Consider the following 26,357-nt stretch of genomic DNA (forward strand, 5'->3'; position numbering starts at 1 on the left):
AAAAGTACATATTTTTATTTACGTAACATTTGTGACAATACAAATACATTTGAATATAAAGACTAAGTGTAATCTGGTTACATGTTAATTATATACATCACAAACACACGAGATTAATAGGCCTATTAGTTATACTTATAGGTTTTTAGTTATCAAACCTCCAATTTTCATATAATTTTGCTGTTTATAATACTTCCAAGGGATCACTTTTTACCAGATACTACTTATAGTAAATCAACAAGCTTTTATTTGGAAATTTCATGGCCTGGGCCGACACTGAGGGTCTTCCTCAGCATAATGTGTTTGAGGCCGTAAAGCCGAAGAGAAAAACCGATTTGAACAATGATAATAATTATCCATTTTTATACTGCGGTAATCTACATAAATATATCAGTTACCTTTTTTGTTAATTTGTTGATCCTTAAAGCGCAATATATATAGGTTTCTTCTTCATTAATAGAAAATTTAAGTAAATTGATTGCATGATTAGGTATCAGAGATATATTTAAATACAATCAAACCGTTTACATTTCGCAATATATTAGTTGTAATGAAAACAATATAGAAACTGAAGCTGCTATTTATTTTGGCCTACGTTGACATGTTTGACAGTATTTGAAGCATCTACAACATTTATGTTTCGTATTCAAGGTAATGTTGTTGCGCTTGAAATACATTGAATATATAAGTCTAGATTATGCTCAAATATTAAAGTCAATAGTATAATACGAAATGGTTCTGTGATCACTGTACGTATTGGCAGACCCTACAACACAGTATAGGCGCCGCTACAAGTAAAAGCACATTATGCCACAGAAACGCATATTTTTCTCTTTTTTTTAGGAAGGGCAAATATGGGTTTTAAAATACTGTCATAATTGATAAAGAACATTTGAAATGCTTATTACTTGAAGAACAAAACAATGCATATGATTGATTTTGTGATAAAACTAACAAAATATAAACAATTCCAAACACAAAGTAACTAGGATAATTGCTTGAACGCAAAAGAAGCTAAGGCTGTTTCAGGTAAATGCATATGGCCAATAAGTAATTTCTTGGAAATAAGTAGAATGATAAACATATCCTGGCTCTTCCTAAAGCAATTATGTTAAGACGACCCTAATGTTAAAAAAAAGCTTTTATTGCTTCCGTCAGTCGGTATCGGCTAGCCCTAAAATTCTGTACTGGGACTATAGTTAAATAAATATAGACTTTTAAGGTACAGAGTTAAGTTCGTTTGAAGAAAATAGTAGGGCGATAATGGGCAAGGATTTTATAATCTTTCTGAAATAGTTTGAGTCATATCATTTGGAACACAGATTCCCATTTCTTTGTCAACGCTTTCCACATTTCTCTTACATTTTCGCCATATTTGTAAGCATTCTTCTACTGGCGGCAACACAACAACTATCACTGTACAAATAAAACAGTAAATCTGAAACGTTTTTAACCATGATGAGAACTGGTCAAAATTCAGAACCTCGAAACTTAATGCAATCGCTGGAATAATAATCACAAAAATCACCAAACTGATTACACCACCAACTGCAGCATATAATTTCGCTTTTTTGAACACAATGTCCATAGTTCTGGCTGTAATATAAGTTCCTGCATTCACCGCTTTTAACTCTTTCTCGTATAATTGACGGAATGGATTCAATGGATTATCTATGTTGATAGTTTTGGCCCATTCCCTGTCGGCATCGGCGTCACAGCGTATGTTATGTGTACAGAGAGATACACCGACACAAACAAAACAACTTACAACGAAACCGCTAACCATAGCCGTTAAAAGACTGTAAGATTCTGCCGTGTTAACGTAAAAATTACTGAGTCCACCTTCATATGTTGATCCCATCACCAACATACCGGCAATAGAACATATTGTACCAATTATACCGCCTGAAATATGTCAAGTTGTACCAATTATATCACGCTGTACCAATACAATCATGTTGTATCATAGCTTGTGGATCTTTATATTGAAAAGGTGTCAAAGTTAAATTGTATACATATATATGCACAGTGGAGTGCAGGTATTAGTTACCCGCACTCCAGAGCATGCCACTTGATTGGCTCATTTTTTTTCTAGGGTTTCATATTGTGACAACATGGAACGTGTTTTTATTCTTGACTATGATACAAAAGAGAAAGAACATCAAAACACTCGGCAATCTGATCTATACTCGGGGGCTACGATCCATCGTACAAATCAGATAGCCTCGTGGTGTTTCGATGCTCTTTCAATTACTTGTAGCAATGTAAGAATCTACCATCTGAATCATAACATATTGTTCTGATTAAACTACCTGAAATAAAACATCGTATACATAAATGTGCTACATGTAATTATTTTACACGATATCGTATATCAATTATATGTATTTGTAAAGGTAACAAATCTTTAAGTAAATATGGCTATTATTAAATGGAATTGGTCATGGGTTTGGTCATGTTTGGATTTACCAGGGAGTAGGAAATATTCACTTGTTCTGTCGTGAATTATCTCAAAGATTGCACGATATTGATGTTCAAATTGACTTTATAAGAGAATCGTACCTAGATCTAATTGAAAATTCATATTTCATGTCAATCATTGGTTAAATTAAGAGACGGTTTACTGCCCTTTGGTTAAAACACTGGATTCTGCAATAATATACCAATTGATCAAAGGATATGTCCTCTCTGCTATACGGACTTAGATGATGAATATCACATTCTCTTGATTTGTACTCACTTTCATTCTATACGTAAAACATTCATATATTGGTTAACAATCCTTCACGTGAAATATTTATATCTGTTCTAAGAAACGCAGATGCGACATTATATAAGACTAAATATCTTAAAATTTCTTTGATATGATGTCTACCAATGCTCATATTACAATATACTTTGCATATTTTTGATTACCTCATTGTATTTTACATTGCTATGTCATGTTTGTTGTATTATGTTGTATTTTAGGCCTGAGGCCTATGTTGCAACAATAAACTTTAATTTTTAGTATATATGGCTTCATGACGTTCAAAGAGACCGCAGAGTTAACTTGAATAATATTTGTTTGTATCCGAACCATGTAAAAAACAACTAAGTAATCATAAAGTGATAAGATTAGTTGTAATATTTATATATCATCTTAATCATTTATATATTTATCCACATGCTGGATTTAGACGAGACATATGATTAGATGTTACTGATTGTTTATGTTGTAAAATACGAGTATTACAGATGTAAGATCTCGACAGTTTAATCAATTTATTTGATATCATGTGTCAAAATAATCTAAAAATTTCCTTCCTATCAAAAACAACACAACAACATTTTAGATAAACCTAAAGGAAAAACGCTTTTATGAAAAGAAAAGATGACTAACCTGCTATAACACCTTGTGCTGTTGCCTTGGACCAAGTAATGGTCAAGAACAGTGGCCATAGGAAGGGGCTCGTTAGAACTTGAGAGCCAAGTGTTGCCCAGTTTACGTTCATACCGGTTTCAGATACAAGCAAACCATATGGTACGATACAAATGACAACCCATATCATGCACCAGCTCTGAAATAACAACCGTAATCATATACCAGCTCTAAAATAACAACCTAAATCATATACCAGCTCTAAAATAACAACCTAAATCATATACCAGCTCTGAAATAACAACCGTAATCATATACCAGCTCTGAAATAACAACCTAAATCATACACCAGTCCTAAAATAACAACCCATATCATACACCATATCATAAACAACCTTTATCATATTCCAGCTCTAACATAACAATCCATATCATACACTAGCTCAGAAATTACAACCATATCATACTACAGTCCTGAAATAACAACCCATACCATACATAACCTCTGAAATAAAAACCTGTATCATACACAAGCTCTGAAATAACAACTCATGTTATAGCCTTTTTATGCTCACCGAAGGTAGAGCATATAATCGCCGCATTGTCTGTCTGCACGGCCGATTAGGAATAAGGGGACATCTTACTGTCAGAACAATAGAGTTCATTCCGTAAATGTAGAGTAAGGCGCCAATGGAACCCTATTAAACTAAAGAAAATAACAAAAGTAATTGCCCCTTTTTACATTTCGGCCGGACGTCCGCCTGTCCGTCTTTCCATCTCACCGTCTGTTTGTCCGTTTTGCTTGTGCGGAGCATAACTTGAAAACCCTTGGAGATAATTTGTTTAAGCTTAACACAGTGGTAGAGGGCATTGAGGCGGAGTGTAGTGTCAAAGAACCATAACTCCGTTTTGTCCCGTTTTTAAATTATCCCCTCTTTTCAAAAAATCTTGCCCGGATAACTATAAAACTGCAAGAGATATCAACATGATACTTTGTAAGTAGATAGATCTCAATGTGTAGATGTGCAATGCACAATAACCGTAACACTGTTTTGCCTTATTTTGAAGTGTCCTTTGTTCATTTTACACTTTGAACGTTGTCCAGGACATAACTCTGTAGGTAGATAGAATTCATTGTGATCATTAATTAAGATAACAGTAATCTACCAAGTTCGCCAAGTACCGCTAAGCTTGGAGTTTTTTTGTTTTAAACCTGAAACATTCTAACAAGGTCTTAATATATATAATTTGTCCTTTTTTCGTAGTTATGAACCCCAACCCCAATCTTTGAACCATATAGAAGTATTGGCACCACCATGGTATCAAACAATGATAATTCAATTTCAACTTCAAATTTCACTTTGTCAAATAAAAACATAAGATTGTGGTATACCCTTAATGCTTGATCCTGTAGTGTCTTAACTGCATGTGTCATATTACCTATTTACTTAAACTTAATGCCTAAATAAGTAAAGCTATCTACTTGCTCATTTTTTCTCACAGTTTATATAAAAAAATCTATATTTACAGCGTTAGACCGTTTTATAAAAACACATATTTTGATTTTACTGACATTAGATTTTAAACACTCTTTCACAATAATGAAATATAGTATCAATTTGTTGCTGTAGACCTACAGAAATCGTAGCAAACAATTAAAGCTAGCTGATTTATATCTTTTTGACTATGATGCCTAAAAGGACATTTAAAACTTACTTAAAAAAGTTATCTTGAACAGTTACATAAACAATTAAATACATTTTAATGAATGACGTTTCTGTTAACAAATTGTTGTGTCACGCTTTTCTTCTTCTTTTTGTGCTTTACATATTTTATTCCATAGGCTGTTAGATAAAATGTATTCAAATTTTGATTATTATAATCAACGTAAAATATACCTCGGTTGAATGACACTCTAAACACTAGCTGTAAAAAACAACCAGTAACGTGCCCATTTGTTCGACACGTGGCACATAATCGAGAAAGTGTACAGTTACATATATGTAAGTAATATATAATACATGTAGTATATGAAACGAGTTAGTTACGAGCTGGGGCGACATCAAGGGATGTTTCTGTTTAAAAAAAGTCGCGGCCCAGACGATTTCTTTGCAGAAACATCCCGAGATGTTATATTATAACTGTTTCATCGAAATTTTATAATGATTTGTAACAGAAATCACCAAAAACTTACTATTTTTAGTGCTTTTCCCTCTAGTGTGCCCTTTCCCTTTTGTTTTGAATGGGGAAAATGAACAAATACCAGCAGCATTTGCTAGCGAGAATGTATTATAACCCGCCACATTCCAACCTCTGTAATAACCACACTGATATATAACAGGTGCAACCCCCACCCCCCAAAAAACAAAAAAAAAACAACAACAACAAGAAAAATAAACACTGCTTATATATAAACTGAGGTTCTTTTCTTATATGAATCATTAAAAAAAGAAATAGCACTGTTGTTTCGTAGTTTGGTGACCTTAACATTGAAAATGTTTCAAGAGTTAAATTCATACCCATACATGAAACAGTGCATTAATTTTAGTGCCCATTTCAGTTACTGCACTGTCTGTCGGGGATAAAAATAGAGCATGCTCGTTGATTAGCTTATTTTGTCGGGTCTACTAATTTTAACGACAGGGAAAGGGATAACGATAAACATTTAACAAAAAAAATATCTATGAAATATGAATCAGTAGATGAAGTGCTTAAAAGTGGGTTTTAGTAGCAGTGTGTGTAGTAATAATGTTCAGCCTATATCTCTCTTCGTAGACAAAGCTTACAATGATTTAATAATTTCACAAAATGAGTTTCTAACATATTTGATTTTATGAAACCCAATACCTTATATCCATAATATATAATGGGTGCTATTTGCTTATAATTTAAGAAACGAATTTAAAGCACGATAAAAGTGAAACATTTGAACACCTTTTACATATATTGACTTGAGAGTAACGTTGCCTTAAATCCTTATCTGAAACATTGATAAGCGGCTGTAGGAACGCCCGATCAGTATGCTTTTATTTACTATTTCGATTTATGTTTTTTTACAAGAGACTTAGATCTTTTTGATTCATGGATCTTCTCTTTAAAATTAATTCTGAATTTATTAACTTGGGTGTTAAATTTTTGTAACGATATCTCTTAGTTCTTAAATCATTTTGAATAAATAAATATGTCGATGCCCTTATACAATGTGATACATATAACAAAGCCATTACACTCTTCTATATGTCGCCGTTCCGGGACGGCGATATATACAATTAAAAAGATTTGAACAGTTCTACCTGTACACCGCCTGTCTTTAGCCAATCAAAGGGAATAATTTAATATCACATGATAACAAAATGGACGTAAAAAACCGCCCAAACGCCATTTTTGCCGGGTAAACTATTCGTGCAACTGAAAAATACCATTATCAATGTACGAATTCAGAACCAGTCTTTAAGTTCTTGCAGGAAAAAACACAGCAAAATCCATATTTTTGCTTCATGTCATTATTCATTAAATAATGAAATCTAAAGAGTGGGGTTTTTTGTATTCCTTCCAAAAACTTGCACTTGAAGAAAAAAACCCTTTCTTCCCGCGAGTTTAGATTTGAAAGTTTTATTGCATCATATCTTCAGTATAGCAGGTCAGTAAAGTCCGTTTCAAAAAGAAAAGAAAAGCAGTCGAAGTAGGTAAGCATGAAGGAAAAAATTCTCAGACATCAATATTAATAGCTTGACTAAAAAGAAATGGTAGAGTAAATCAAGTATTTTGTTGGCTTTATGTGTTGACCACATACAATAAAAGTATAAGGCACGACATATGCTCATGGTTGAACGGCGATTCCATGCATCTTTGAAAATGCTAATACTTGTATGGATATAATGTTTTTGTTTTTTTATTGATGTAGGCACAAACAATGGCACGTGTATCTTTTAGGATAAAGAACTTGTTGGTATGATAACTAACCTTATATCGAATAAGTCCATCTTCATACTGCCTGTATTTACCATGAGTGGAGCAAGTATAAACAACATTGTCAATACCGTCTCTCGCTCGGTTTTCAATATCCAATTCACATGCTTTACAACCAATAGAAGATTGACACTGGCACAGATCGTTTCCTTCAGCACACATTTCCTTCAACTTTTCCTTTCCGCACAATATACAACTTGTTGGCGTAATATTTTTTCTTAGAAATATAAAACTCATCAATTTAAAACTATCCGTTATGAACTTGCATATATAGAAAAGATCTAATCAACGTTACCTGCAAAAACTGTGTAAAAACCAAATCATGTTGGAATCCTGATTTGAGTGACTTTGGCAAAGTTCTTTTAAATTTTAATAACAAATTATGCTCTTTCTAATACTAGATGCTTTTTGTGATAATGTTTAAACTCCATATGAGATGTGATGTTTAAAGGACCAGACAAGAACAATAAATTTATTCATGTTACTCAAAAAAATAGTAATTATTCATAGCTATAATCAAGTACTCTAAAGAACTAATAAGATATATGAAATGAATTTGTGGTAGAACTATAATATGTACAGAAACATCTCTAGTAGTCAAAGCATTATCACGTGTACAGAAATTAATCTAGAAGTGGTAATGAATATCTGATATCCGTACAATGTATGTTAAAATAACTTTAGTAGTGATGCACCCTAGAAGTGAAAAAACTCATAGAGACAAAAGGGTTACATTACCTGAACGGTTTAATGTATGTCTTGTAAATATCATATACAATAATAGATGACACAGCCATAACTTCTCCGGAACCTGTCGACATTAGTGACATCATCAACATGGTTAACAACAAGTAAGCACCTGTTTGTCCCAGCAGATCATTCATCACATATGGAGTTATGTAACCTAGTGAAATCCATGAAAAATGCAGCAGAATTTTATTGTACCTATCATATAATTTGGAAGTATACTAAAGCTTCTATAAATTTTATTTAGTGTGATCATTGTATGATATCTCAAACTTTGATACATGTACAGATCATTAAAAGATTGCATTAAAATTATACAAGTACAAACTACATGTATGTTATATACATACCATTGTCAATTTCCTCCAGTGTCAAGATATGCGTGCCATTTTCAGCACTGAGGGAAAAATATGTCATTGTTGCTGTAAAGGAGAGGGCTGTCGGTATAACAAACCACATGTATGCTGCTAGGAAAAATCCCAAAACACCTTGAGATGGTTTAGCCGCAATCCTGCTTTGCCAGTTTGCCTGGTCACAAAAGCTTATTGATGTTGCCATAAACATAAGGACAACTCCATATATAATTCCTGGTGCCGACCGGAAAGTCAAATAAGAGTTGTTAAAGTTGTCATCAGGAGCTTTCATACATGATGCTGCATTGTACAGGGCTTCTATTGATGTAATATCCTTAATATCTTCTGACGGAAAATAGGTCGTATATAAAATGAAAACACTTACAGTTATAAATGTCAGTGCAGTGTTAAAATATGAGATATAGAACGTCGTACCAAGGCCTCCAATCATACAGTACGAACCAAACATAACCGCTAAAATAAGCACAATAAACTCATTGTTTGTATCTTTACCGAGCACCTGTAACGTAGATTTCCCCGCCAATAACATGCTGGTTGTCACGATTAGATTACACACGAGACCCAAAACACAGAACAAAATATGTGCTGATTTACCAAACCTGGCATAAGCTATCTGAAACAAAAAAATCAAAACGTGCATTTACAAGTAACGTTAACATATTCTTTTTGTTTTCAATCAAATATCGGCAATGATAGTCCCTGACAAAAAAAATGAAAACAAAAGGCAGAAGCAAATCACACAGTTGCCATGAATATGTTATTTCAATCCATGGCACATTATTCCCTATTGATCATTTATACTGCAAACTGGTGAATTATTGTTTTAAGTTTAACAAATACAAGTTAACAAAACGTTTGAAACATGATAGAGGTTGTGATTGTATGTAAGACTATTATCATATATCACTTAATTATATGTAAATGGCGTTCTGTTTGGAGAACATAAGAGTGAATATGGCAGCAGATTTTTTAAAGATGAGTATTTATTTGACTCTTGTAGAATGATGCACTTATAATTCATTAATGTTATCAATACAATTAGTCTTTATATCTCCCATGATTCCCTGTAACATGTATTCCCGCCTAAATATACGCAAGTAAGTAAATTTAACAGTCAATATCTGGAAAAAAGTGATCCCTTGGAAACATTGAAACAGCATAATTACATAAAAATTGCAGACTTGGTTTGATTGAGTCTGTATATGAGGGATAATGAAAAAGTGCAACATCCCATATGTCCCCTAGCACCGGCTTAAGCAGTACTCAATTTTCAGCACTTAAAAGTGCTGGGGTCAATGATCCTGAAGGACCAGAAAAAATAACATCACTGAAATGAAGTACAGGGCAACTTTTTACTACTGTCATACAGCATTTGGTATCTGCTGTTGTGATGTATAAATATCTGGAACACTTTGTGTTAGTTGTTTACAACATGACCACTGTCCATACAAATAACCAAACAATACAGGACCGACTGTCAAAACAAAATACATTTTCATATATACTGTATTTGATATGTTTCCGTATTTGTTGAGACGGATGATTAATTACGACTTATTAATTTGTTGTTTTTTAAAAATGGAAGGAATTGTACGGCTATCTAAGAGATGTGACGACAGCAACTTCCCAAAGGCAGTCGAAATTTTGTATGACATGCAAGTCTTCATTGATCCTTTGGCAGAGAAAACAGAAAAGGAAAAAGTGTACTATCTACGTTTGTGGCTTTGTGATAAAGGCCATTACACCCGTCATTCTTGGACTGATATAACGGAGAAAAATACAAAGCTGCTCGATACAATCTTTAAAAAATTTAGAACTTTTCCAAGGCCAACTCTTAATCCAATTGTTATGCCTCCACCAAATAATGGCTGGGGCATATAGTGTTACCCTGTTCCGTCATTCCGTCCTTCCGTCATTCTGTCATTCCGTCTTCATCACTTTCCGTTCATTATCTTAGAAACTGTTAAACACATTCAACTCAAACTTGGCATTTTCAGTTTCCGTTCATTATCTCCCCAACGGTATTACACAATCAACTCAAACTTGATATATGGATATGTAATGAGAAAATACAGGTCAAGTTCGAATTTGGTCATGGTTCGATGATTTTTGGCAGAGTTATGCCCCTTTTACTTTGAAAATAATATGAAATTTTCTGTTTCCGTTCATTATCTCCCCAACGGTATTACACATACAATTCAAACTTGACATATGGATATGTCAAAGGAATGGGCAGGTCAAGTTCGAATTTGTTCATGGTTTGATGATTTTTGGCAGAGTTATAACCCTTTCACTTTTAAAGTTATAAGAAATTTTCAGTTTCCGTTCATTATCTCACCAACGGTATTACACATTCAACTCAAATTTGACATATGGATACGTTAAAAGAATGCGCAGGCCAAGTTTTAATTTGGTCATGGTTCAATGATTTTTGCAGAGTAATGCCCCTTTCACTTTAGAAATAATAGGAAATGTTAAGTTTCTGTTCATTATCTCGCCAACACTGTTACATATTCAACTCAAATTTGACATATGGATATGTCAAAGGAATGCACACGTCAAGTTCGAATTTGGTTATGGTTCGATGATATTTGGCAGAGTTATGCCCCTTTAACTTTGAAAAAAGGACATTTTCAGTTCACATTCATTATCTCCCCAACAGTTGTACATATTCAACTCAAATTAAAGATATGGATATGTCATAAGAATGCATTGGTCACTTTCAAATGTTACGAGCCAGGCGTAACGAGAAAGAAAAGCCAGCAACAAACTTGTAACAATAACAAATTTATTACAGAAAAATTAATAAAGAAAATCAAAATAACAAATTTTGTGTACAAATACCTGAAGTCCAAATAAAAATTACAAATGTCTAGTCTGATCCTGGAATGATCCTTTTTCAATAGCACAGTTAAATCCAAGTTAAATCCAAGAACACTTTAGAATAAATTCCCACAATAAAATCCACAAGAATAATTAATAATCCAAGCTCCAATAAATCACTTAATTTCCAAGTTGAATAATACTCCAAATATATTGATGACTTAAAAGATCACTGATGACTAAAAAGGTAAAGGTAATGAAAAATGTCACTTTATATATATTAACTAAGAAAATTCCAGAAAGGTCTATTATGTTCTAAAGTAATCATAATCTAGCAACTTCAACAATAAAGAACATTCCAGAAGTTTCTATCTAAATATAATGCATGAGTTTTCTACAACAGTTAAGAAAGTTCTAGTACATACATGTAGTTAATGTTCTAAAAATAGAACAATGATAATATTGGAAATACCAACTGGTCAGATATAAACTATATACATGTAATATGTTGCATACATAACACAAATTTGGTCATGGTTTGATGATAGCTAAAAGAGTTATCTCTCTTGAACTTTGAAAAGAAAATCAGAAATTTTAAGTTTTCGATCATTATCTTCCCAATTGTTGTACACATTTAACTCTAATTTGACATATAGATACATCTTAGGAATAAGCAGTTCAAGTTTGAATTTGGTCGTGGTTCAATGATTTCGGACAAATTTATCTTTCTTGAATGTTGGAAAAAATTTGAATTTTCTGTTTCAGCACTCATATTTTGGGGAAATGTATGTAGCCATTATTTTGGCTAAAAATATGCAATATGCAATTTACAAAAGGTTAACACTGAATAGTTTCAGTGCATTGAACTTTGTATAAAAATGGTTGAACACATCTGCGGATGTTTCTAAATTCAAAATTTTACCATTTCATGTTTAAATGTTGAATTCTGCTTAAGCCGGTGCTAGGGGGCGTGGACGGTAACTTGCACTTTCCAGTACCGTCCATGAACAGGCTCAATCAAACCGAGCCTGCAACATTTTCAATTTTGTCGTGTTGGGCTTTCTTTAGGGACTCTGTATTTCTCTATTCTATTGTGTTAACATTGGATAGTTTTAGGGGCTTTGAACTTAAAATGAAAAAAATAATTTGTGCAAACAAATTTGGAACTAAATATTATAACATCTGAAATTATGGTTGTATGCGGGGGCATTCGAGGCGTGACGACACATTTCTAGTTGCTACATACTTTTTTTTCAATGAAATCCAAAAACACGAATCAATAGACTCCAAATGTGGATGAAATACTATGAGAAAGAGTTGTATTTGGGACAAATTCAAACAACATTCAAGAAAGATTGATAAATCAAGAGAAGGACTTAACTTGAAAAGCTGTTCAAATATGTCAAAAGTACGGATATTCCAGGGGACTAATGAAGGAAATTAGCGATGACGTGCATGTGAGTCAAAACACGTTCAACCGCCTCACGTGCAAAAGTTGGCAAAAGTAATCAAAAACAGCACTGGAAAACCTAGGAATTGGGCAGTCATTGATAAAAATGTGATAATTATTGACAGAGAGTGTCGTGCAAAGGAAAAAATGTGACAAATGTAGAAAATTTAACAATTTTAAGAGTGCATACCGTTCTAAAACAGTACATGAAATTCAGGCAAATACGCATTATGACACATCAGAAAATTCTGATGTTGCTTTATATGTAAATACGGTAAATAAGTCTTTATCTCAAAAAGATCAAGCATTTGCATTAAACATTGGTCCCAATTGTACTCAAATCTTATTCAGTATTGATACAGGTAGTCAGGCCAATATCTTGCCGGAATCAAAAATCAAGCACAATGGTATTAAGAACCCCTTAGAACCCTCAATTGCAAAGCTTTCATCATACCCTTGCAATCGCCATAAGGTAAAGGGTACAATCAGGTTATAAGTTCTTAACAAGTTACATGTACTATGCCTTCTACAAATTTGTTATAAAAACTACATCCTCACCCTTGTTATCTCTTCAGGCATCCACTGACTTAGACTTCATCGAAATTGTTGACTCATTAGATAGCCAGGGAAATATCTCCTGAGATTGGCTAAAAGCCCTCTATACCCAATGAATTTAAACCTGTCTTTGATTTCATCGGTTTAATGTTATACGAAGTGAAATTACATTTTAGGCCCGACTCTATACCAGTCGTAAACCCACCTCGGCGAGTCCCTGTCGCATTAAAAGACAAACCAGGGGAGGAACTTGACCGCATGGAAAAGCTCGGAATTATCAATAAGGCCAAAATTCCGAATGAATGAGTTAACAATCTAGTGACTGAAGAGAACCCTAAAATTTAGAAACATAGGGTACGCCTATACTCCAAGACACTCAATGAAGCCTTAAATAGAACTCTTACTCTATGAGTACACTTCAATAAGTCACTTCGCAACTTGCTGGTGCAAAATATTTGTCAGAATTTGACGCCACGAGTGGTTATTGGAGCGTGATATTGGATGAAACTTCAACATATTATAGAACCTTTAACATACCATTTGAAAGATCCCATTTTAAGTGATTATCCTTTGGACTTATATGTTCACAGTCAAACAACAATTAGCAATCATTCACAATTTCATTTGCTAATTGATACCATTTTAAATGGTGGGCGTAATCTAGAGCAAATCATCCCGCCAAATCATAGGTTTCTGTAATCACAGAGATGAATTGTCCGTGGGAAAAGATACAATTTTACTTTACTTAATTTCTATGTTCCTCTGGTCCGCCCGGAAGCAAGTATGGGGCAAGTGTGGGGCAACCGATTTGTTGTTGAATGCGACTCACAGAGATAGACGCAAATAGAGAGACATGATTTCCTAATGGCAATATATGTTTTAATCTAAACATATTACATATTAAAGATATACCTGGGGGAATGTTTTAGCTCCTGGTGCTCGTGTCTTCAAGTAGATAGAGAGAGTGGGAAACAACAAAATGTCAACAACAACTCCAATAGCCATCCACAGACTTCCACCTAGACCAGACTGTAGAAAAACACGATACATGCATATCTTACAATGTGAGATAAAACAATTCATGTTACAGGCAGATATACAGATATGAACCAGGAATGAATTCCTGAGCTTTAATAAACCGCCGTGACCGTGATATTCATGTTGTAAAAAACTTTTAAATTGATCGCTACTAGTCTGAAAAATGCTCTATATCTGTCTGTACGAATCGAATCTAATCATGTTCTTCCGTGATATTTATACATGTTGTATGGCATTTATGTATACTTATTTAAAATTGCCCTTTCAGGATATCTGTAAGAATGACACATATTGATTAAATATGTTAAAATATATTAGGACAACAACATTTGCCGTTTTAAGACATCTTTACCTGATGAAAGTGTCATTTTTAAAAAGTAAAATATTAAATTTCAATTTAAATGTTTGTCAAACATCTGACCACTTTTTGTTGCTAGAAACAGGTATGCCGAACTGAATTAATTTTAATACCTTGCTAATAAGTGTTGAACTTTGAAGAAAGTCTGCCGGCCATAACAATTGTGACGTCACAGTTACTGCTGTCAAACTAAAGCTAACACGACCACCAGCATCAAATACCGTATCAAGATGTTGATCGTCTTTAAACACGTACTTGCGGAGTGACTTGTAACCACGGGCAATAAGAAGAGAAAATCCGCCAAACCCAAGCAAAAGAAGTAGTGCCAAATAACTCTTTGGTATAGATGGGGAGATCCTAGAAAAATATAGAAGCCATTTAGATATTGCAATCGTCGTTCATTATTATACGTATACGTTTTTGTACATTTGTACCAACAAAGTTATTCAAATGTGTTTAATTGAAGAAATATCGTTTGACGATGTAATGTTTAAAGTTTCTATTTTAAATACTATTTGTAAGAATATTTCAAAACGTGTGTTTCTGTATACGTTTTTGTACATTTGTACCAACAAAGTTATTCAAATGTGTTTAATTGAAGAAATATCGTTTGACGATGTAATGTTTAAAGTTTCTATTTTAAATACTATTTGTAAGAATATTTCAAAACGCGTGTTTCTGTGTGTATATGCGTGTATTGCGTGTGTACTTATTTGATTTACTTTTTATGTAATACCTTGATTGACCTTTGTACTCCTTCAATTGAGTTCCACATGTATCCTGGCCTCCAGCTTCAGCTTTCAGTGTACATATGCACAACGCAAGGAAACATATGACAAAAAAACTCATCTGAAATATGATAAAAATTGAAAATAACGCAAAGTAGGAGATAGAAAAGAAATGGAAGAAGTGAAATATTAAAATGTGGGAAATAAAAAAGGATAATGTGAGAACAACAACGTGTCGGATAACGAAAGAAAATATAAAATAACAATACGTCAGAAAAAATTCAAGACATAGTAAAATGTATGAAGGCAAATAAATATGTGCGCAAAAAAATCACCACAGACCACAGGGCAGGTATACGCATCGGTGATGTTTGTTTCTTTTCCAAAAGGGATCTGAGAGGTACATAAATAATGTTAAAAGAAAAAAGGGAAAGTAGACACTTCTGGAGTTTTGAAGTCCACGACCATCAGTTTCAATGCGTTTGACAGTAATTCAAGCATATTTGAATACTTTTTAATGTATTGCAGTATTGGTGGGGGAGGTTATTCCTTTATTACGCCATATCTTACCCGGATGTAATAGTGAATATTGCACTATTCAACTTTACGAAATTAAATGTAATAATACTAATTGACAGGGGAAAATAAAATATATTAGCTCACAAAAGCATCTTGGTATGTTGAATTGATTTGTCATAGAAATTACAACAGTCTATAAAAAATAAAACTGTATGGCCAGTTGTGCAGATAAACTGGACAATACCAAAAATATGAAAAACAAGATCAACAAGGAAGGGCGACATTCAGTGTACGCAAAACCCACACGACCCAGCAATACAGAACCACGGGAATTAAGCCCTGCAGGTCACCGAACAAAAACTGGACAGGACTCAAAGCAAAGCTCGGTGATAATACATAATACAAAATAGGAAATAATAGAAACCGGCAAGGAAATTAAAGAAGATGATAAATCAATAGACCTACAAATAAAGTGGTGTAGGGGAAGGCGGATTGAGGGTCGTGAAATGGGGACTTGAGGGCGGAGAGGAGGGATTAAAAAGAAACTAGGGGCAAATGGAAGATACTTACAGTAGTGGAGGAAAAAAGAAGGGAAACAAAAGTGTCACCATAAAAGTATGAAACAACAAACAATACATAAATCTGATGAACACAGAGGAGCGCCGCCTTATAACGGTAAGCAGCATAAGCTCTGTCGGTGGAGTTTAAACCGGTTTATGGTTCATTAAACCTCACTCTTAGTCCCCAAATATTCCTTTTAAACGAGACAGTGTAAATAAAATAATCCCCGCCAGGTGAAAAAAGTTGCTCTTGTTACAAAAGATGAAAAAGTAAAACACAGAAATAATCATGTAGATACACGTAAAAGTAAAGCAATTTACCATAACAAAAGTATCCAATGTATTAAAGGCGGACAGTCAAAATCTCCCCGACGAAGCAAGGTAGAAAACGGAAATTAAGATAACTGAGTCCGAAAGGGCTTTAAGAAATGTCAATCAAAGAGTTTCCCATTAGTCCCTCAGATGCAATCAAAAGAGGCTGCTGTAAAAGAGTTGAACACTAAGCATGCAGTATGTCTTAATATAGTAGGATCAAAACCTCTTTTAACAAAACGTCTAATAATTTTAGTCAAGACCATGAAGACAGCAGACAAATTACCATGACCCAATATCTCACGAAGTTTGTAAATCAAATCAAATCAAGCTCTAGCGAATCTTATTATCTTAAGATACATATACATATTCCCCGATGTTGCATCGGGTACGTCTCAATCTAAGCCTGGATAATATATAATATATAAAAATTAACAACTTTGCTTTATTTTTTTATATAAATATTTGAAGAAATACTAGTCATTTTTATTTATTAACATTTTTTTTTAGATTTTTTAGATTGTTCAGTAAGTTTTTTCTTAGGTAAATTGTTGTTCAAGAAATTTTGATAAATTTTCTTTTTAAAGTTTTTTAAAGTTTAATTTACTTTGTAGCTTATAACGTATAACCAAAAATTGGATGGACTGTAAGTCTTCTTTCTTCAACCCGTTGCAAAAAGTGTGTATATACTGAATCACTATAAACTACGCTTTAATGCTTAAAAATCTATTTCTATAGCCGAGTGGTTAAATTGTTCCCTTACACCCCTAACACACACAGATCAAAATCAATTGTTTGTGTAATTTTGTTTGACTTGGTGTTTTTCCCATTGCAATTCTTGCAATTCTTTTTCTATAGTCTTTTTCTATAGAAAAAAGAAAAGAATAAGAAATAAAAATGTAAGTGTCGACTGCTCTATATGTGCATATACCTTGTTTGCAAATTTTGCAAGAATTGATTGAATGTTATCGTTCGCGTTGCAAGTAAACAAATTTAAACTTACACGTGTACGCGATATGAAGTTTATACTATCTGATGGATTGGGGCAATTATTAGATTGTATACAGGTGGTGAAAGCAGATAACTAGCACACACAAGTACTCGAGCTCGAATCTTGAACGAGCTGATATTTGTTTTATTTGAAAATAAAAATAGCAGCTTTATATTATTATAAACGATTTGAAGAATAAGAAAGAATTGAGAATCGAACAATTCGACGACGATTTGAAGCAGATTATTTTGAACTCGATCAGGAAAATATAGATCAACAAAAAAGTGATAGAGAAAGTGAAATATCTTGAATACAATCGATGAATTTGTACATTCTAAAACATTAAACGATATCCAAGACTTGAAGATTAATGAGCCACAAAATTTGTTTACAGTCAAAAGATCAAAATAGAACATTGGAAAATAATTTTGCATTTTAGATGATTACATAGAGATACGTCGACAGTATCGGGAAGTGCTATTTAATGCTACAATAAAAACTTGTTGTGTATCTGGAGTGAGGCTCAACATAAAGTCTTTTTCATAGTATTACAAAACAAATCGGCGAACAGCGGTGCACAGTTAGTATATTATTTAACATTCAGCGTCGATGCCGACTGGGTGATTCGTTAAGTTGTTATATTTTTATTTCATGTCCTGAAATACTTTCGCAGAAAATTGGATCAAATAACAATGTTAAAGGAATTAAAATAAATGTGTTAGAACAACGGTATCTCAATTTGCAGGTGATGCTGCATTTATTCCAGATTGCCTAGATGGACATTTGCCTCACACTTTCTTCTACCTCAGGTCTGAAAGTTAATTTTAATAAAACGAAAGTCGCATGGAAAAGAAAAATTTCGTATAAAAAAAGCGTATATATGAGGTAAAGGGTTAAACAAGTTAAACTAGGAAAAGCATAAGCAATTGAACGAGAGCATTTGTGAATAAATAAGGAAAATTAAAGATAACGTTGAGATGTATGGCGAATTGGTATTTCGAGGGTTGTAAAATTGCAAATTGAGAGAAAACCGAAAAAGAATGCTTCTGCAACAATAATAATCAAGAAGTGTAATCACAAGACGTTACACCGCACACAACCTGTGACAGTTCACAACAAATGATGAAACACAGAGGGACTCCGCCTTAGAACGGCAGTATCAAATCGCCTTTTACATCTCAACAATAGGTGGAGCTTAATAAAATGAAAATTCATATTACATAAACTAGTCTGTATGGAATTATGCTGGATGAATGGCTAAAACGTTGCTGATAAATTATTAATTGAGATTTTGACACTATAAGAAATTGGGCAGAATCATGGTTGGATAATTGTCTTCATTTAAGATTTATCATAAATTGCGGCCTAATTTTAAATAGAACCTACAATCCTTACAAAACCATTGCTAAAAAATGAAATTCTTATTCGCTATCTTCTATTCTTCTCTAGTCTATTCGTTTTGAAGGCGACTTTTGTGTTTCTTCGAAATTAAAGTATTCGTACTCAAAGCATTTAAAACTTTATGTTCTGAATATTCAGTATACCTTAGACATTTGCCAAACTATTAGTGTCATATCACACTACACTTAAACAGGTTGACAAAGATTATGCCGGTTTTTATGAAGTAATCAGAATCGTTCTCGAATTCTGCGATACCTCGTCAAAGTTTATCTTACATATTATCTTCTAATTTAAATGTAATAGGACTCGAGTAGTATGTACTGTAATTGACATGTATTTTGTCTTGTATTTGTATGTATGCAAACAGAGAATATGTAAAGAAAATTTGAACCTAGAAACAAGTGTCTGAGGTACACCGAATATTAAAAATCATAATGTAATATATGCGCTTTTGTATTTAAATATAACGAAGAAATACAAAAGTCGCCATTGACACGCTAGAATGATCTTGTAAAACAGACACTTTCATGGAATTTTTTATTGATGATGTTTAAAATATTATGTCTCAGCAGTCGTATTCGCTGATTTATTTCTTTTAATTTGTTGTACAGTGAAAAATAATAGTTTATTTACTCTTCGTAGTGCTGTTTCTGTCCTACAACTCTGTGTTAAAATTGCACAATTCCTGCGTTATTTGCACAGTCCACAAACGATGATGTACTTCTGTGTCAAATACATTAAATGCTAACTGATACGTTTGTTTAGGCTTATAATATGTTTGGTATTTCATTATGTTGATCTGCTTGATTAAATTTTCAATATGAATAATGTGTGACGGACACTTACCTTTATAGTTTATGAGTGAACAGCACTTACCTGTATAATTTATGTGTGAAAGCACTTACCGTTATAGCTTATGATAAAATATTAATTAATGTCTAGTGTAAATATGTATATTTTCGGCCATCAGAATAACATCAGACATTTCTTAACTAAATTAAAATAGATATCTTTCATATTCATGTACTAGAATAAGGGAAAAAAATCCAGAAAAAAGCCTTAAAGGGCGAAAATGAAAATGTTGTTAGCTCGGTTTGATCGGGCCTATTCGTAAATGCAAGCTTTTACCCATGTCCGACGCACCACGATTAGCAGAATTAACGTTTAAACTTTCAATGTTGAAATTATGAGATAAAAATAGCCTCTGAGTTTTTTAACACAGCTTATATCACGGAACCTGAATAGCGGCATTTGGTCCTCCAAGTAAAAGTATGCTTGTACTCTAAACGAAAATACAATGCGCTAAATAAAACGATTTTTTTGAAAGGTATCAAAAGCCTGCATATCACAGACAAGACAACACAAGCTTTTCTAATAAACAATTGAAAAAGGAATTATCCTATTGATACGTATTTGATTGTATTGCAAACTAAATGAATAACACGATTTTAAATGTCTGGCGTTGTTGCAAAACTTTTATTCACATTTTCTTCAAATGGAAAGTCCATGTTTTCTTATATCCGTATACAAATAATTGACTGTGCATTCACCGAAAATAATTATCATGAAACAAGGCTAAATCACGTTGTCTTCACATAAAAGGGAATTGTTTCGCATTTGGACAAAACGCATCGATGTAACATATGCCTTTAATGTTTATGCTTAAATTTGATGTTTTATCGTTGGTCATTTGCCTATTAAAAGTTCATAAATTATATCGTTTAATCGGGATATAAGACCCGCATTGCGACCACCCCGATTTCGAGACCAAACGCTGATAAGAACGTTTTTTTTCAGAGCCGACTTTCTTCTTCTTTTTCAATGGTCACCAACCCCGATATCGAGACCACCCCGTTATTCCGTAACTCGACCAGTTAATTCAGTTCCGTTTGGTAAATAGTGTACATTTGTTAACCCCTAAATACGAACGAATACACTTTAGATGTACTGACCATGTATATTGCTAAAATCCTTTTAACACGTGATGTAAACAACAGTTGTCCCAGCTCAGTTTAACGACATTTTACGATATCCACTTTACGGTAGAACTAGGTGAAGGTAGAGCTGTCATCGATATCGACAATATCGATGTATCGTTGATATTTTTTTGCCGATCAATAATCGATACACATTTTAAAAAATCGATACTTTTGACTAATATATTAAATGTCTAGAAATTATAAAATTCACCCAAAATATATACAGAAGCAGTTATTTATATCTAATGTTATGCCTTTGTTATATAGTGGAATTATTTCATAGCAATTGTGACAAAAAATATTGTTTGGAAAAAATCATGCAGTGGACAAGACACTGTACAGAACATGTTTTTGACTGAAATCATTGAAACAGGTATGAAAATGAATGACAGACAAGTGAGTATAGGATATTATCGATATATCGGTGTATCGTTGATTTTAGTCACTTGATATCGATATATCGTTGATATGCTTTGCACTGAATCAATGACAGCTCTAGGTGAAGGTAAGTGTGTATTAAACCGGTAATAATCGAAAATACCTACAGGCACGAAAACGTTCTGTCTGTTTTTCTCACAGGTGTTCGGCGCGTTGATTGGTCAATACTCTACAACCCTCCTACATCTCCAAAACCATGTAAACTGCAGTTTCTTTCATTTTAAATATGTTTTAATATTTGAGATTGCTTTTAGTTCTGTTACCGTCATTTTCCATAAATAAATAAAAGAAAAGAAAATGAAACATATATATTTAGTAAAGGTATGCAACTCGCCGCCTATTTTTAAGCACTCATCTTAATGTGAACTCCATAACTCCAACATTTTCCCCAAATTTCAAAATCTTGGTACCAAATGGTAGATAATTGAGTACTTAAAGAAAATAAAGCTGTTTTTTACAATCATTTCAAGTTATCTCGAAGTCACCGCAATTGTAAGTCGACTGCGACCTGACCGCTGGGTTTTTTTGTTGTTTTTTTGTTGTTGTTTTTTTTGTGTGAAAATTACCCGACTGAACGACAGTTTATTCGAAATGAATAAATATATTTTTATTGTATTTCGTATATTATTATAATAGAATTATGTTATTATTTGTAATAACTGTTCAATCAAAACATCATATGAAACAATTACGAACCGATTTCCTGATTTGCCAAATTCAGAATCGAAACGGAAGTAACGGGTGTAGCAGAGTGCTCTCCCCTTTATTCTTGTACGGAGTATTTTTATTGATCTGAGGTTTTGACATGATCAATGAAAATACTTCATACGAAAATTAATGGGAGCAATCTGCTGCATCCTTTACTTTCAAGCCTCCGTGGTCGAGGGGTTAGAGTCAATGACTTCTAATCCAGTTACCTCTCTGGCGTGGGTTCGATCCCCGGGAGATGCTTTGGTAGTTTAGCACGGAGGAAGGTAGTCTTGTACTGGTGTAACTCTCTAGGAACGATGGTTAGTAAACTACCTGCCTATATGACTGAAATACTGTTGGGAAAAGGCGTAAAATGAAACAAACAAACAAACAAATTTACTTTCATTTAATATTAATATTACAGTTTGAAGAAAGTCCAGTATAAATACGTTACATTTATATATTTTGTATAAATATTAATGTATCAAAGATCATAATGTCCCGATTTTCAGAGAAAACATATACTAGAATTTCAAAATATATTATCACAATCATTGTATAGCCATGTAGATTATTTTCTTGATTATTTACGTGCAAACACGTGTTGTCATAACATTTTCGCACCACTTAAATTGACAGTAATCACGCGTTAATCCCACGTGTATGATGTTTAATGGCGATGAAAGAAAACTTCAAAGGCAGTGTACAGTATATTAAATTTTAAAAAATCCATTTTTCTTTCTACATCTACATAATTTTATACCATTAACAAAAATCATATAACTCAAATCAAAATTGATTTTGCGTAATTAATTTATTTTCTCTTTTTGGACCAGGTACGTATATATTAATATACGTACCTGTTTTGGACTTATTTGTTTGTTGTTTTTTCTTGAGTGTTGTTTTTCATTCCTACCTTTATAGACGTCAGACGAACTTATTCATATTTTTCCGTATTAATCTATTGCACCAAAATTTAAAAAATCTTACGTATCTATTCATATATACAATGGGTAACGGCCAATACATTTGTTGTTTAACCCTTAGGTATTACTGTAACCAATCATCGATTAATGTATATGTAGCTGATGACACTTGCCCGTTGTTTATTGAAACTAGATATCTCTGCGCAGATTACAGTGAAATCATGCTCATCCAAGTGTAAATGGTCAATGCATAGGTTATCATTGTGTTAAAATAATATTTTACAAAGTAAAAAAGAAAGAAAGATAGAAACAAGTAATCCACGAAAATTTCTAATGATATTGTACTGAATGTATCGGTAAAGTTTATTGGGGAAATATTTTATTTAGGCATTTTTCTATATTGAAACCTTCATAAATTAACACTACCAATATGTTGTTCCAAAATTATGGTCATTTCCTGTATGATTCTATATACTTGCATTGTCTACTTACATCCTCATTCATTGCTTGTCCAATTACTTTCAAATTTTCTGGATCATAGGTGATTAACACCAAAACCTATCTGCGCATGATTAAAAAAAAGATCTTGCCTGTTTCAAGACCTATCAAGCTCACTTTTTATGCCAGGAGGACTATTGTTTCGCAGATGTCGGTCACTCGGTCTATAACCTTCTCGTTTCCGGATGATAACTTGTGAACGCTTTGGCCTAGGATCATGAAAGGTGATAGGGATGTTAGTCATCACTGGCAGATGACTGCTATTGATTTTGAAGTCAAGAGGTCAAAGGTCAAGCTCTCAATGGGCCGAAATGGTAAAACCATGATGGTCAGTTGAGAACACTGGCCCAGGATCATGAATGTTGATACGGAGGTTGGTCATCATTGGTAGATGACCCTTATTGATTTTGGGTCAATAGTTCAAAGGTCAAGGTCACAGTGACCCAAAATGTTTAAACCGTTTGAGGAAAATAACTTTAGTATGCTTTGGCCGTTTCCGGACAATAACTTAAGTTTGCTTTGGCCCAGGATCATGTAAGTGGTGGTTTGTCATGATTGGCAAATGACCCCTATTGATTTTGAGATCAGTAGGTCAAACGTCAAGGTCACACTGACCCAAAATGGTAAAACCATTTTGTGGATAATAGGCCTAGGATCATGAAAGTTGATATGGGGGTTGATAACTTCTGGCAGATGACCCCTATCCATTGTAAGGTCATTACGTCAAAGGTCAAGGTCACGGTGACTGGAAATAATAAAACCATTTCCGGATGATTACTTGAGTATGCTTTGGTTCAGGATCACGAAATTTAATAGAGAAATTGTTTTTCATAGGCAAATGACCCCTATCTATTTTGAAGTAAGTATAAGTCAGAAATATTTTATCTATCACGTGCGCACGCGATGGGGGACATCGGAAAATATTTAAATACCACGTGCGCACGCGATAGCTACCACGTGCGCACGCTATGACTACTACATGCGCACGCGATAGCTACTACGTGCGCACGTACAATTTATTACGTGCGCACGCGATAGCTTTTAATTTCAAACAAGTCATGAATAAGCACTTCCCTGTCCATTTTAGAAATTGAAGGTATTACGTGCGCACGTAGTAGTTATCGCGTGCGCACGTAGTAGTTATCGCGTGCGCACGTAGTAGCTGTCGAGTGCGCAATTAGTAGCTGTCGCGTGCGCACGTAGTAGTAGTATCGTGCGCACGTAGTAGCTATCGCGTGGGCACGTAGTAGCTATCGCGTACACACGTGATAGATAAAATATTTCTGATGTCCCCATCGCGTGCGCACGTGATAGATAAAATATTTCTGATGTCCCAATCACGTGCGCACGTGATAGATAAGATATTTCTGATCTCCCCAATCGCGTGCGCACGTGATAGATAAAATATTTCTGATGTCCCCTCTATGCCACCGTACGAAACAAAACGACTTTCTGAAACATTTTTTTTATTTAAGGCTATTTTTAAACACTTTTTTGTTTCGTTTATTGTAATGTTAGTATCGAAATCTATTGAAAACAGAAAAACATGTCTATCCTCGTCCAAAGACCTTTAAACATAAAATGTTAGCTTCATAATATATCTACATTGATTATCATATGTAATATATAGAATCATACCTTGGATCGTGACATCTTCCACTTTCAAAATTTATTTCCAAATATATCTCATGCTTTGTGTAAACAACGATGATTACAATATTTCAAACGTACAGACGTTTATATACTGCTCGCCAGGCGTGTAAAATACCGACGCAGTTAAGGTAAGGGTCTGAATATTTATCGTTTTAAAGTGGATAAAATTATATACACATATATGTATATTTGTTGTCTGAAGTTTACAAAATTATTGTTTGGATTTTTAAAAAAAAACGATACTGACAAAATACTTGTATGAAGGAAATGTATATTTTTATTGTTTGCTGATTTATAAATGTGTACGAATACTTTTTTCCGTCAGCCTAAAACTCAAAGCATTCTACAGTTTCATTAACCCCTTTAACAATATTGCTGTAAATCTAATGAAATACTGTTCAGAAATTATGATTTTAAAGGGAACATTCCCTTCTGTTAATTCAACAACTTTAGTTTTTGCATATTATAATGTTCATTATCAGTATTATGACGTTCTCCAAACGTCGTTATAGTATGGAAAAAAAAGCATTTGTTATATAATGCGGAAATATACCACTATTTAACGCCATGGGTGATGTTAGGGTGCTTCAAAGGCGGAGTTTCTCTTGCAAACAGAAACTGTACTTTGGAAGTTCCGCCACAAGGAGCTTGTAGACATTAAATTTTACGCTTATAAACCTGGACACCAGAACGGTATGAAACGAAACTGATGACAAATTTATTTAAATGCACATTATGCCTCTGAAATCAATATTCATTTATTTCTTTTGAAATGTCAAACATGTGTTTAATAATGTTTTAATAATGGATTTAGAGCATTTTAGATGTTAAACAGATGTGGAAAGTAGTACTGAATGTGCAGTCCTTAATGTGTTGTAAAAGTAGCAACATGCAAACAAATTGGTACATGCATTTTGACTTACATACGAAGCAAAAAGAGCACAGATAGTTCAACTAATTGGCAGTTAGAGTAGTTTTTGGAAACTG

At 33.5% G+C, this 26,357-nt stretch overlaps 2 protein-coding genes across 2 annotated transcripts in view; one reads left to right on the forward strand and one right to left on the reverse strand.

Annotated features, from left to right (window-relative positions):
- LOC132731673 (uncharacterized) lies at window positions 1-25,493 on the reverse strand. Its single transcript, XM_060717887.1, has 9 exons — window positions 25,356-25,493; window positions 15,412-15,524; window positions 14,789-15,032; window positions 14,192-14,308; window positions 8,428-9,064; window positions 8,069-8,234; window positions 7,325-7,547; window positions 3,383-3,560; window positions 1-1,905 (listed from the first exon to the last, which is right to left on the reverse strand). Exons 1-9 carry the CDS (start codon window positions 25,368-25,370, stop codon window positions 1,277-1,279), a joined length of 2,322 nt encoding a protein of 773 aa, XP_060573870.1. The 5' UTR covers window positions 25,371-25,493; the 3' UTR covers window positions 1-1,276.
- LOC132731675 (failed axon connections-like) overlaps window positions 25,483-26,357 on the forward strand; it is a 26,341-nt gene continuing 25,466 nt past the window's right edge. The window contains exon 1 of the mRNA XM_060717891.1: window positions 25,483-25,498. The gene's annotated coding sequence lies outside the window, so the exon portion shown is untranslated. The remainder of the gene's footprint in view (window positions 25,499-26,357) is intronic.

This window comes from Ruditapes philippinarum, unplaced genomic scaffold, assembly GCF_026571515.1.
Source record: "Ruditapes philippinarum isolate M1 unplaced genomic scaffold, ASM2657151v2 ctg4660_1_1_1_1, whole genome shotgun sequence".
NCBI lineage: Eukaryota > Metazoa > Mollusca > Bivalvia > Venerida > Veneridae > Ruditapes > Ruditapes philippinarum.